This window comes from Pristiophorus japonicus, chromosome 5 (genome assembly GCF_044704955.1).
Source record: "Pristiophorus japonicus isolate sPriJap1 chromosome 5, sPriJap1.hap1, whole genome shotgun sequence".
NCBI lineage: Eukaryota > Metazoa > Chordata > Chondrichthyes > Pristiophoridae > Pristiophorus > Pristiophorus japonicus.
In genome coordinates this window covers 161,241,131-161,255,921 of record NC_091981.1, presented here as the reverse complement: position 1 = coordinate 161,255,921, position 14,791 = coordinate 161,241,131, and the positions used below count along the sequence as shown (strand labels likewise).

General features: G+C 42.0%; 1 protein-coding gene across 1 annotated transcript in view; it reads right to left on the bottom strand.

Moving 5' to 3' along the window:
- The window catches only part of LOC139264118 (uncharacterized), a 416,942-nt gene that overhangs the window by 218,632 nt on the left and 183,519 nt on the right, over nucleotides 1–14,791 (bottom strand). Inside the window, exon 6 of the mRNA XM_070880210.1 lies at nucleotides 2,534–2,674. Within this exon, the coding sequence (XP_070736311.1) occupies nucleotides 2,534–2,674 (141 nt within the window). The remainder of the gene's footprint in view (nucleotides 1–2,533; nucleotides 2,675–14,791) is intronic.

Genomic DNA, 14,791 nt, shown 5'->3' with positions numbered 1-14,791 from the left:
GTGCAGAATTGAACCTCCAAGTCCCACAAGGAATGTGTTGGCCTCTCCGTGCCCCAAAACCATCTCAAACGCCTCCCCACAACTTACCCAATGCTGGCAACTGTTCCTTTTGTCCCAGCTAGCGCCCTCCTGCTGCCCCAAAAAATGCACCTGCTCGCCGGCCAGTTGCCACATCCAGTCTGATCCAGGAGGGCGGCTTACTGGGAGCATGCATATCAGGCCCAGGAGCTAAAATCGCTTGGGCCTCATGCTGCTGAAATCAAGAGGGTTTGGCACTCATCCTGTCTCCCATCCACCCAATTCTCGCTCCAGGTTAAAATTGGGACTCACCTATGATTTTTAGAAAATGACTGCTAGTCAGCAGCCTCATACACTCTTCCACTGCTCCTAGTCCCTCACCATAAAGAAAATATTTCAATTTGTTATTCTTGAATCCAAAATGGATAACCTCACATTTCCCCACATTGAACTCCATCTGCCACAGTTTTGTCCATTAATCTGCTAAGACCTCTAAGAATTGTATGTGTCTCTTGGGTCTATGGCCCTATATGATATTCAGCTCCCATCTACACAACTTACTGTGCCTCCTAACTTAGTGTCTCTTAAAACCTGGATATACAACTCTCTATGCCTTCATCCAAGTCATTGATATATATGGTAAAAAGCTGAGGCCCCAGTATAGATCCCTGGGGAACACCACTTGTCACATCCCGTCAGTCAGTTAGAGTCAGAGTCTCCTACCTCCCAAACCATTTACCAACCCAGGTCACAAGGTTCCGTGCACTTTTACTTTTGTTAATAATCTCACCAAGCCACTCCCGTATTTCCTCTTACCAAGTTTTACATAAGAACATAAGAACATAAGAATTAGGAACAGGAGTAGGCCATCTAACCCCTCGAGCTTGCTCCGCCAGTCAAAAAGATCATGGCTGATCTGGCCGTGGACTCAGCTCCACTTACCCGCCCGCTCCCCATAACCCTTAATTCCCTTATTGGTTAAAAATCTATCGATCTGTGATTTGAATACATTCAATGAGCTAGCCTCAACTGCTTCCCTGGGCAGAGAATTCCACAGATTCACAACCCTCTGGGAGAAGAAATTCCTTCTCAACTCGGTTTTAAATTGGCTCCCCCGTATTTTGAGGCTGAGCCCCCTCGTTCTAGTCTCCCCGACCAGTGGAAACAACCTCTCTGCCTCTATCTTGTCTAGCCCTTTCATTATTTTAAATGTTTCTATAAGATCACCCCTCATCCTTCTGAACTCCAACGAGTAAAGACCCAGTCTACTCAATCTATCATCATAAGGTAACCTCCTCATCTCCAGAATCAGCCTAGTGAATCGTCTCTGTATCCCCTCCAAGGCTCCCCTTCCTTAAGTAAGGTGACCAAAACTGCACGCAGTACTCCAGGTGCGGCCTCACCAATACCCTGTACAGTTGCAGCAGGACCTCCCTGCTTTTTTGTACTCCATCCCTCTCGCAATGAAGGCCAACATTCCATTCGCCTTCCTGATTACCTGCTGCACCTACAAACTAACTTTTTTGGGGGGATTCATGCACAAGGACTCAAAAGAGTTTCATGCACAAGGACCCCCAGGTCCCTCTGCACCGCAGCATGTTGTAATTTCTCCCCATTCAAATAATATTCCCTTTTACTGTTTTTTTTTCCAAAGTGGATGACCTCACATTTTCCGACATTGTATTCCATCTACCAAACCTTAGCCCATTCGCTTAACCTATCTAAATCTCTTTGCAGCCTCTCTGTGTCCTCTACACAACCCGCTTTCCCACTAATCTTTGTGTCATCTGCAAATTTTGTTACACTACACTCTGTCCCCTCTTCCAGGTCATCTATGTATATTGTAAACAATTGTGGTCCCAGCACCGATCCCTGTGGCACACCACTAACCACCGATTTCCAACCTGAAAAGGACCCATTTATCCCGACTCTCTGCTTTCTGTTAGCCAGCCAATTCTCGATCCATGCTAATACATTTCCTCTGACTCTGCGTACCTTAATCTTCTGCAGTAATCTTTTGTGTGGAACCTTATCGAATGCCTTTTGGAAATCTAAATACACCACATCCATCGGTACACCTCTATCCACCATGCTCGTTATACTCTCAAAGAATTCCAGTGGGATTTACAGTGGGATTCTGGAAGCAGGTTGCCCATTTGCCTTTAGGGATTATCCACAGTATAATATTCAAGGACAACAAAATTATTCATTAATGTCAGGGTCCCTCCTCAAAGGCAAAAAAAAATTTATAAATTTATTCTTTACTATCGAAAGAGGTAAATTATTCTTAATTTTATTAGAGTATTATATTTTTCTGATGTTCCTGCTTCCTAGACTTCCTGAAATTAAAAGGCAGATTTGTTTGGAAGCAAAATTAAACAGAGAATAAAAATGTAAATTTAAGCCACAAAAACTGACTTTGAAAATTCTTATTTTTAAAACTATTACATTTCTTTTGGGGTTTCCAAGTAAAATGATGAAAAGGAGATCTGTTTAATATTTAGTGGTTCCTTACCATTCAGCTTGCCAGACAACAAAATTAAATGTTGGATAGAGGAACCAACCCGATTCTGACAATCTTTTCTCCATGTCAATTCCAAAGAAAAAATTAGGCGAAGGAGTGTGCTGGAAGGTCACATTCACTTTCGTATGGCTTCTGCATAATAAAGAATTGAACAAGTTATACAAAAACAATGCTATAATACTCTGATTATTAATACTACTCCTGCAGCAGTGCCATTGGGGAGAATTTCCATGGGTTTCTCGATTGTCCACTGTAACTTTGGCAGAAAATCAGCAGAAACCCTAGAGAAACAGTATAAACACCTGGTTTAAGCAATTTATGAAATTTCTCTGGGCGTTTCCCTGATCCCGACAGAAATTCTAGGCAATGATGTTCTGATTTCCAGCTTCAAATGGGCTTTGATTTTTGGAATAATAAAGCAGATGAGCAAGATTTTATTTAATCTGTTCAGTGAACAAGCTTACCAACAAATGTATTTTTAAACCCACTGCGACAAAAATATATTTTTTTTGTCTAATTTTTACCTTGATATTATCTTCTTTAATTTTGTCGCTATATCCAAGTTAAAAACCAGCTTCACTACACAAAAGTATTCCAGCTCCTTTTGCTATATTTTCTTGCAATAATCAGTCAGTTCATCTGAAAAACAAGTCCCCAAGGGAGGGGCCAATCTATCATGCCTTTTTGAATTTAACAGATTGTTACTTTAATTCACAAAGTCCCAGTCAAATTAATGGATGGAAAATCACAGGCAATATATCCAGAATTCTCTGATATACTGCCTCTTTGTGCAAAGCCCCGCCAGTGGCACATGACCTTAAAGTTCCACACAGAGGGGGGAATTTTAACCTAAAAAAAAATGGTGTAATGGGGGTGTAGGAGTTGTTAAAGAATTAAAAATCGGAAGCCTGACCTGAACTCACCTCCAACCCACCCACTTCCAGTTTTAACGGTGGCAGGACAGGGGCGGGCCATCTATTTAAATATCATAATGGAAGCTTTTTCTTTAACCTCCATTTTGTGTTTAATTGTAGCTGGTCGGGTTTCACACACTTCGTAAGGCGAAGACTGCTGCATCAAGGAAGTAAGTACCTTTACACTTACCTCCTGGAGTCAAGGTCCCTGCCTAATCTACCCGCCCACGACCGGAGATCCTCCCCACAAGGCTTTCTACCACCTTCCAGAACTTGCAGCATCCACCCCCCACCACCGATGATCTTCAGGCTGGCCTCATTCCTCTCTTCCCACCCCCACCCCCACTGATGATCCTCAGGCCCACCCGACCCACCAGGCTCCAGCCCCAATCGTTGCTTCTCTCCCTCCCCCCAATCCTCCGGCCTGGATCTCCTACCCCTCCCCCTGATCTTTTCTCCCCCATGCTCCAACCCCAATTCTCCCTCCAACCCCCCAACTCAATCTCTCCCTACTTCTATGGTGGCTGCAGCCAATAGCTCCCTTTCTGAAATTTAAGAAGGCAGTGCAATTCAATATACCCCCTTTAATGAGATTGAGTTAGAAATGAATTGATTTGGTGATGTGCACTGCCATTATATACTTGGATTAGACTCATGCCTGGGTGAGGTATTTATCCAGACCCAGGCATTCTTGCAAACAACAAAACACTTATCTAATCTTGCTGCATAAAATGACACCCCAAGCCAATTAAATCCACAATCAGGATGAGATGTGCTGGTGATTAGGGTTAATCCTGGGGGCTGAGTATCATTGAACAGTTGCCAATGAGATTCTCTTGTTTGCCATTCTGAGTGAATTATGTCTTACACTACAGCAATGTACAAGGCACAGTAGATCAGAGGGAGATTAAACTCAACACGGTAATTGCTAGAACTGCAGCAATAAACTTATCAAAGAATTGTTTTTGAAAACTTTGGTTGCCTTTTTTCAATCTTCATCTTGCTCCCAAACACAAATTTACATTAACCTTGAACCTTGGAAGAATGCTCCTTACTACATCGTTGTGACATATGCACATTCTATTTTTTTCTCTTCTCTCTGAAATGAAAGGGAGATTTCTGCTTAATTTAATGGATAGAAAATTACAGGCTAGGGAAGTGAAATTTTTCAAAACAGAAAATCTCCCTTTTAGTACCAATTGATATTGAATTCAGACCAGAGAGCCCTCCCCTCCCAAAGCTTTTTGTGGGTAACATTCTGCTATCTCGCATTCTCTCTATTTTTCCCCAGTTCTCCACCTTTTCTCCCTTCTTCTGCTGAAGCCCCTGCCCCATGGCATTTGGCAACTTTGCATCTATGGATGAGAAAGGGGTTAACTGTTGATTGATCCTAGATCTTGGTACAATTCAGCTCACAGACCAGCGAGATCTTCAGCACAAATCACTCTGTTTTGATTCATCTTCCAGCTTCTTTCATGCTCCTTTCTCATGCCCAGATGCTCCGGCCCCAATCCTCTCTCCTACCCCTCCCCCCGCCCCCGGATGCTCCAGGGTCTGCCCGATCCATTCTTTCCTCCTACCCCGCCCCCACGATGCTCCAGACCCGATCCTCTATACCCCCTGTCCCTGATCATCATCGAGCCGATCCCGGCCCCCACCCGATCCCTCCCTTCCTTCTCTCTGCGGCCTAGTGCCACAGGCCTACCCATCCGTAGCCAGCCAACCTCTCTATCTGGCTGCCTGTGGGTGGGAAACAGAGGCTATCCATGCAAATCAGATCCTGCCGTTACATTCAGCAGGGCCTACAGGAAGCCCATTCTCCCGACCGCCTCGGACCCCCCCCAATCCCCCACCCAGAGTGCCTATATAGAGTCTTCTTCTCAAATCCACTTGAAGCTTCTGAAGAGAATTAGTTAAGCTAGATTACTTCTATAATTGATGCGAGAAAATACCTTCAACATATGAAGATTAAATGTAGTGTAGTTTAGAAGAGTTGTGAACTATTTATTATTTTCTACAATATGAGGAACTTGCAAAGCTCAGCAGCAACAAAAACCTAGCACTTTTAACAGAGAGAACATTCCAATATGCTTCACAAAGATATGAGGAAAAGAATAATAAGAAAATTAGCCAAAAAGATGGGTTTTGAGGAGTGCGTTAAAGGGGAAAGAATTTGGAAGATGGAGAGATTCTGGGAGAGAATTTCAGAATGGGACCTAGAAGCCCAAATGCTTGGCCACCAACAGTGAGAGTAAATGTAAGGAGAGTGCAGAAGACACCAGAGTTAGATGCAAGGAGAATCTCTTAGAAATCGCACCGAGAGGCCATTCGGCCAGGGCTAGGGGCGGACAGGAGAAATGATAGAAATCATCAGCATCAGGAGCACTATCAGTTCTCCTGTCCGCCCCTAGTCCTAGCCGAGTGGCCTCCCACACCGGCTGGCCCGCTGCCTTCCCGGATCTAGTTTGAAGATGAAGGTAGGACTTACTTCAATGTTTTATTTCTTATTAAATTCTTATTGCTTTTTGTTTGCAAGGTTTGGTGGTTTGTAAGGCTCGGTAGTTTAGGTGCAGGCAGCTCCTCTCCACTTCCCGCCCCTATCCAGGCCAAATGGCCACCGATGCAAATGTAACGTCCCTATTCAAAAAAGGAGGCAGACAAAAAGTAGGAAACTATAGACCAGTTAGCCTAACATCTGTGGTTGGGAAAATGTTGGAGTCCATTATTAAAGAAGCAGTAGCAGGACATTTGGAAAAGCAAAATTCAGTCAGGCAGAGTCAGCATGGATTTATGAAGGGGAAGTCATGTTTGACAAATTTGCTAGAATTCTTTGAGGATGTAACATACAGGGTGGATAAGGGGGAACCAGTGGATGTGGTGTATTTGGACTTCCAAAAGGCATTTGATAAGGTGCCACATAAAAGATTACTGCACAAGATAAAAGTTCATGGGGTTGAGGGTAATATATTAGCATGGATAGAGGATTGGCTAATGAACAGAAAACAGAGAGTAGGGATAAATGGTTCATTCTCGGGTTGGCAATCAGTAACCAGTGGGGTGCCGCAGGGATCAGTGCTGGGACACCAACTATTTACAATATATATTAATGACTTGGAGGAAGGGACCGAGTGTAACGTAGCCAAGTTTGCTGACGATACAAAGATTGGAGGAAAAGCAATGTGTGAGGAGGACACAAAAAATCTGCAAAAGGACATAGACAGGCTAAGTGAGTGGGCAAAAATTTGGCAGATGGCGTGTAATGTTGGAAAGAGGTCATGCACTTTGGCAGAAAAAAAATCAAAGAGCAGGTTATTATTTAAATGGAGAAAGATTGCAAAGTGCTGCAGTACAGCGGGACCTGGGGGTACTTGTGTATGAAACACAAAAGGTTAATATGCAGGTACAGCAAGTGATCAGGAAGGCCAAAGGAATCTTGGCCTTTATTGCAAAGCGGATGGAGTATAAAAGCAGGGAAGTCTTGCCACAGTTGTACAGGGTATTGGTGGGGCCACACTTAGAATACTGCGTGCTGTTTTGGTTTCCATATTTACGAAAGGATATACTTGTTTTGGAGGCAGTTCAGAGAAGGTTCACAAGATTGATTCCGGAGATGAGGAGGTTGACTTATGAGGAAAGGTTGAGTAGGTTGGGCCTCTACTCATTGGAATTCAGAAGAATTAGGTGATCTTATCAAAACGTATAAGATTATGAGGGGGCTTGACAAGGTGGATTCAGAGAGGATGTTTCCACTGATAGGGGAGACCAAAACTAGAGGACATAATCTTAGAATAAGGGGCTGCCCATTTAAAACAGAGATGAGGAGAAATTTCTTCTCTGAGGATTGTGGATTTGTGGAATTCGCTGCCTCAGAGAGCTGTGGAAGCTGGGACATTGAATAAATTTAAGACAGAAATAGACAGTTTCTTAAACGATAAGGGAATAAGGGGTTACGGAGAGCGGGCAGAGAAGTGGACCTGAGTCCATGATCGGATCAGCCATGATCATATTAAATGGTGGAACTGGCTCGGGGGGCCGTATGGCCTACTCCTGCTCCTATTTCTTATGTTCTTGTGTACCTACCTGCGCCGATTTCTTTAACTCTCCGCAAGGGTTTTCTGAAGTGGCCACATACGCTGGCCTAAGTAGATTTGGAGTAACTATTAGTTGTCCAAAGTTGCCTAAATGGGCAGAACTGGCTGGTAACGCCCCCTTTTGAGAAAAAAAACTAAACGGGAAAAATCGTAACTAACTCAGTTACACTGGTGCAAAGTGATTGGGGAAAATGGGGATTTTTAAGTTACGCCAGAAAAACCAATTTACTCAAAAAAAAAAAGAGCAACTCGTGGCCAAAATTGAGCACATGGACTTTAAATTTAAGCACTGACAGCCAATGTAGGTTTGCCAAGTGGGATTTGGCGTGAGATAGGATACAAGCCGCAGAGTTTTGGACAAGCTGGAGCTTATGGCAGATGGAGGCCGGGAGGCAGCAAGGTGTGCATTGAGTAACTGAGTCTGTTAGATATGTAAACAAGGTCAGCATGTAGGTAAACGGAGGGATTGCAAGAAAATACCATTGCAATCTCTGCTCATGATTAACAAACCTTTCAAGAAGATGGGCATAGATATCAGAGGCCCCATGCCTGCTGGAGTTAGTTAGAAAAACACTACATATGAAAGAAAAGAAAAAAGAGCTTGCATTTATAAAGTGCCGTTCACACCCTCAGGATATCCCAAAGTGCTTCACAGCCAACAAATTGCTTTTCAAAGTATAGTCACAGCTAATGTTGATAAAACCAAAGTTCTTGCCACCAGTTACCACCTAAGGCCTAGTATGAAGGGGCAAAGCCTTGATGTATACTGCTCAACTCGAAACTGAGTTTCCTTCGTCACATCTGTTCTATTCCCAAGACTGCTGTCTTCAGTCTTCATGATCATTCACCTCTACCAAAACATAGAAAAATAGAAAATAGGTGCAGGAGTAGGCCATTTGGTCCTTCGAGCCTGCATCACCATTCAATAAAATCATGGCTGATCATTCACCTCAGTACCCCTTTCCTGCTTTCTCTTCATACCCCTTGATCCCTTTAGCTGTAAGGGCCATATCTAACACCCTCTTGAACATATCTAATGAACTGGCATCAACAACTCTCTGCGGTAGAGAATTCCACAGGTTAACAACTCTCTGAGTGAAGAAGTTTCTCCTCATCTTGGTCCTAAGTGGCTTACCCCTTATCCTTCATCACCTCAAGTTTCAACTTCCATAAATCCCCTCCTAGCGACAAACTACAACTTAAAGAGAATGTCACATCCTCACCTGCACAAAGTTTCACCCACCAAAGATATCTGTCCCCAGTAGCATTTATGCGGCCAAACAAACTCTGTTGAAGATCCTCACCCACATTTCAATCTGCTCCGTGACCAAGAAGGCCAAGGAGGTGAAATTGGTCTTTCGCCTATAGCACAAAATGGACTCATAGCGAATAGGTTGCCCGTTTTACAACGTGCCCGATTATCGTTACTATTGACTTTAGTGGAAAAGAAAATCCGGCACGGTGTAAAACAGGCTGCTGATTCGTTTCATACTACTGGAGAAGACCAATTTCACCCCTACTCCACAACGAATAATAAGGCTAAATAATAATGAAGATGCTGATGTGGTAAAACAACTTAAGAAAAGACTGGTCTCTGCATACATCTAATTTTGCAATTATATTAAAGACGTTTCTTTTTGCCTCAAAGTCATTTCTCTATGTTAAAAATATCTTCCAAGTAAACAAGGATATCCTAGCAGGGACAGCACAACGAATAAGACTGTATGCAACTCAATGGAAGATATGTCACAGCAGTAGAACAGTCTGTGTCAACTCAGATAAACCACAGCTAGTGAGTAAACAGTGTTGACAGACACAGAAAATATATATTCACTGAGGGCTGACAGGGTTTCACACTACAAATCACAAGTGATTTTTTTTCTAACATATGGCAAATTTCTGGCACATCTCCATAAGTTTTGTTATAATAAGGAGTTTCAATCTATGTAAGTGCACAGTTTATGGAGATCTGCTGTGCAGTCAGGCAGTAAATTTGACATTATGGTAGAAATATCCACACAGCTATGCTCCATAAAACATCATGAACAGCTATAATGCACAAATTTGTATTAGCTCCAGTTAGACAAAGCTGCTTACTGGACTTCAGATCCAATTCACCATCATAAAGAAAAAAAGAATGACTTACCTTTATATAGCGCCTTTCACAACCTCAGGACGTCCCAAAGCGCTTTACAGCCAATGAAGTCTTTAATATAACTGGAAGATTAGATGTATGTAGAGACCAGACTTTTCTTAAGTTGTTTTACCACAGCAGTATCTTCATTATTATTTATCTTTTTTACTCGCTGTGGAGTAGGGGCGAAATTGGTCTTCTCTAGCAGTATGAAACAGATTCATAGTAAATCAGCAGCCTGTTTTACACGATGCCCGGTTTTCTTTTCCATTGAAGTCAATAGAAAAGATAATCGGGCACGTTGTAAACGGGCAGCCTATTCGCTATGAGCCCATTTTATGCTACTGGTGAAAGACCAATTTCACTTTTCAGAAGTCACTGTTGTAATGTAGGAAATGCAGCAGCTAATTTGTGTACAGCAACCTCCCACAAACAGCAATGCGATAATAACTAAATAATCTGTTTTAGTGCTTTTGGTTGAGGAATAAATGTTGGCCAGGACACCGGGGATAACTCCGCTGCTCTTTTTCGAGATAGTGCCATGGGATCTTTTACATCCACCTGAGGGGGAAGACTCAGTTTAACATCTCATCTGAAAGACGGCACCTCCAACAGCGCAGCACTCCCTCAGTACTGGACTGGAGTGTCAGCCTAGATTTTGTGCTCAAGCCTCCGGAATGGGTCTTGAACCCACAACCTTCTGACTCAGGTGAGAATGCTACCCACTGAGCTACAGTTGATATGCAGTGGATTATGCACAATACAAAAATCATTACTAGTGGAGTTTGTGGATTCAGTGCCCAGACTCTTACTTTTCAGCATGTTCTTTACAGGGTTGTTTTGTGACAAATATCATGTGCTTACTGCTAATGAACTATGGGATGGATGTGAATAGGATATGCCACTGGAATAAAAAAAGAGATGTCTTGAATAGTCAGCCAATTTGATTTAGATGATTCCAAGCACAATTGAGTTTTATAGCAAATCTTAAGTGATTTAAATAATTTGTTAAATTCAGAATTGAAAATGCTGGACATCAACAGTGTGATCAGATTGGCATAAATGGAGTGTGAAATGGAGGCCCTCCCTTTTAACTGCTCCCATACACTAAAAACAGCATGGGCATTTTATAAAGCAGCTTTGCATTGGATTAGAGTTGTGCTGCAAAGAAGTTTGATCTCAAATTTGTGTGAGACAGTCTCCAGAATGGGTCTCCTACAGCTTGGTGTTTGTGCCCTTGGAACTTACATCAGGATCAGGCATTGAAGCTATGCTCTCACTTTTAGTGCTAATGTCCACCTAAAACCACTTGTATCGACACACAAATGGTAGTACCCTGTATCATTAATTGCACTCTTTCATATGTAGCTTGAGAGGGTATAATATTTGCACAGTCTTTTTAGTTTCTAAACATTATCGCCTAGAAATTACCATTTCTAATTTTAATGTACGAATTCCTAACATGTTTCACATTCCTTTATCTGCTATTGTAACAGAGGACAAAGCAACAAGACAGAACAGGATATAAATTAGTCTTGGGAGCTGGTACAAAACGGGTGATAGCAAATTTTAAGAACATTTGGTGGAATGCAAAACGGATTTTATACCCCAAAAGCTTTAATAAGCTTAAGTTTTAAACAGTAAAATTCCTATTTTTCATATTTCAATACTACAATTTTTGAATATGTTAAATTTGATTAGATTTGATTTTAAATCTAATTTGTGGAATGTTTTTACACCATTGCTTTGTATATAATTCACAATTAACTTTCAATATAAATGTCCAAGATATTTAAAAACAAGCCCCAAGAATGAAAACTTAATTTTTGCTAAACTATCCTAATCTGCAAATTAATACAATAATGTAACTGAATCTTTAAATTCAGATTTATTGGATGTATGGCTCAAAGCTGTTTATCACCTTATCTACATTCAGCCAACTTAATGTCACCAGAATTTTGGATGACAACTTCAAAGTTCATTTACATACCAGAGGGTGAGAATCAGCAATAAAAACAGAAAATGCTGGAAATACTCAGTAGGTCAGGCAGCATCTATGAAGAGAGTATTTCCAGCATTTTCTGTTTTTATTTCAGATTCCAGCAACTGCAGTATTTTGCTTTTGTATTGGTGAGAATCAGCACCTCTTTTGACAAGAGTGAATTGAAATCAACATCACCACTTTCTTAGAAGATTCTGACAGGAAGTGCGAGTTTGTGACGGTGATCATTCTTTCATTATGAGATGTAAAGGATTACTGCTATAATGACCCGGCTCATTAAAAAGTTTATCCTCAACCGTTGTCCTCTCCAATTACCATCCCATCTTCCCTTCCTCTTCGCTCCAAGGTTCTGAAATTTGTTGTTGTTCCTCAACAATTGCATTTTCTTGCAGCTTAACAATTGCAAAACTGACAGGGATCCTAATGAATGTATTGCCTCAGTTCTCACAGAAAAGAATGCTATTAGGAATGAAAAGTTGGAAGAGGAGATGGTGGAGAAATTAAATAGGATAATTAAAATAAGTACGTAGCCCTGAGAAATTGGTAGAACTCAAAGTGAGAAAGGCTTTGTTGGCAGGTGTCCTAAAATGCTGAAGGAAGTCAGAGAGCAAGTAGCAGAGGCTATGACTAGAATTGTTCAATCAGAAGTTGTACTGGAGATTTGAAGAATTGCCAATGTAACAGCTCTGTTCAAAAATAGAAGAAGGGATCAACTAGGTAACAATAGACTAGTCAGCCCAATATCGGTAGTGGGTGATATTCTAGAGGCCACTGGGGAGAAATTCAACTAATGGCCACATGTTTTGCATCTGTAAAATGGACTTTGGGCCTCAGAATTTTGTCTTGTGATCTATTATGCCTGATCTGGAACAGATGTGCGCCGGTCACCATGTTGGCTTGGGTGACAATTGACATAATCAGCAGATGCTGCAGTGTCTCCAAGGTGATAAGGAGAGTCTTGCCTGGGCGCACCTGGTAGCCTCTGGTGCTGAGTTTCATAGGAACAGATTCAGCCCTCAAGTTCTAACCTTCAATTAGATCATGGTTGTTCTGTACCTGAACTCCATTTATCCACCTTTGATCCATATCCCTGGATACCCTACGTAATAAAAATCTATTGATCTTGTAAATTTCAATTGACCCAACATCCACAGGCTTTTGGGGGAGAGAACTCCATATTTCCACTACCCTTTTGTGAAAATGTGCTTCCTGGTTTCACTCCTGAATGGCCTAGCTCAATTTTAAGATTATGCTTTCTTGCTCTGGATTAACCCACCAGAGGAAATAGCTTTTCTGCATCTACCCTATCAAATACTATTATCATTTTAAACAGCTCAATTAGATTCTCCTCAACCTTCTAAACTCAAGCGAAGTTTTGATTACTTTATGCAATCTGTTCTCATAATTTAACCCTTTAAGCCCTGGTAGCATTCCAGTGATTCTGCGCTATAAACCCCTCCCCTCCCACTCCAAGGCCAATATATCCTTCATGATGTGTGGTATCTAAAACTGAACACAGTACTCCAGATGGGGTCTGACCAAGGCTCTGTACAACTGAAGTAACACTTCCTTTCTTTTGTGTTTCAGTCCTCTTGACATAAAGGCCAACATTCCATTAGCCTTTTTGATTACTTTTTGTACCTGCTCACTAGCTTTTAGTCATGGACACCTAAATCCCTTTGCTCCTCCAGTTCCTAGTCTTTCACCATTAAGGAAGTATTCTGATTTGTCTTTCTTGGATCCAAAGTGGATGATGTATTATCTCCACATATTGAACTCCATTTGCCATAGCTCTCACTTAACCTGTCTATGTCCCTTTGCTACATTGTGCTCCCATCGACACAACTTACTGGCCTAGAAATTGCAGTAGGCCGGAAAACTGCCGGTGCCTCCACGGGCCCAAGTTAATGGCTATCAGAAATCACTACTGCCTGCAAATTTAAATTAGCACAGCGATAAACCTACCGTGCAAGACTGGTTTTCTGGCGCTACTCTCAGCAGGACGTCAAATGCAGCATGGCTGTAGTGTCCCTGAAGGAACAGCGGTGCTATCTTACATAAGAACATAAGAAATAGGGGCAGGAGTAGGCCATACGGCCCCTCGAGCCTGCTCCGCCATTTAATATGATCATGGCTGATCCGACCATGGACTCAGGTCCACTTCCCATAACCCCTTATTGTTTAAGAAACTTCTATTTCTGTCTTAAATTTATTCTAGGTCCCAGCTTCCACAGCTCTCTGAGGCAGCAAATTCCACAGATTTACAACCCACAGAGAAGAAATTTCTCCTCATCTCTGTTTTAAATGGGCAGCCCCTTATTCTAAGATTATGCCCTCTAATTCTAGTCTCCCCCATCAGTGGAAACATCCTCTCTGCATCCACCTTGTCAAGCCCCTTCATAATCTTATACGTTTTGATAAGATCACCTCTCATTCTTCTGAATTCCAATGAGTAGAGGCCCAACCTATTCAACCTTTCCTCACAAGTCAATCTCCTCATCTCCAGAATCAACCTAGTGAACCTTCTCTAAACTGCCTCCAAAGCATGTATATCCTTTCGTAAATATGGTAACCAAAACTGCACATAGTATTCCAGGTGTGGCCTCACCAATACCCTGCATAGCTGTAGCAAGACTTCCCTGCTTTTATACTCCATCCCCTTTGCAATAAAGGCCAAGATTTCATTGGCCTTCCTGATCACTTGCTGTACCTGCATACTATCCTTTTGTGTTTCATGCACAAGTACTCCCAGGTCCCACTGTACTGCAGCATTTTGCAATCTTTTTCCATTTAAATAATAACTTCCTCTTTGATTTTTTTCTGCCAAATTGCACTTTCCAACATTATACTCTATCTGCCAAATGTTTGCCCACTCACTTAGCCTGTCTATGTCCTTTTGCAGATTTTTTGTGTCCTCCTCACATATTGCTTTTCCTCCCATCTTTGTATCATCCGCAAACTTGGCTATGTTATACTTGTCCCTTCTTCCAAGTCGTTAATATAGATTGCAAATAGTTGGGGTCCCAGCACTGATCCCTGCGGCACCCCACTAATTACTGATTGCCAACCAGAGAATGAACCATTTATCCCGACTCTCTGTTTTCTGTT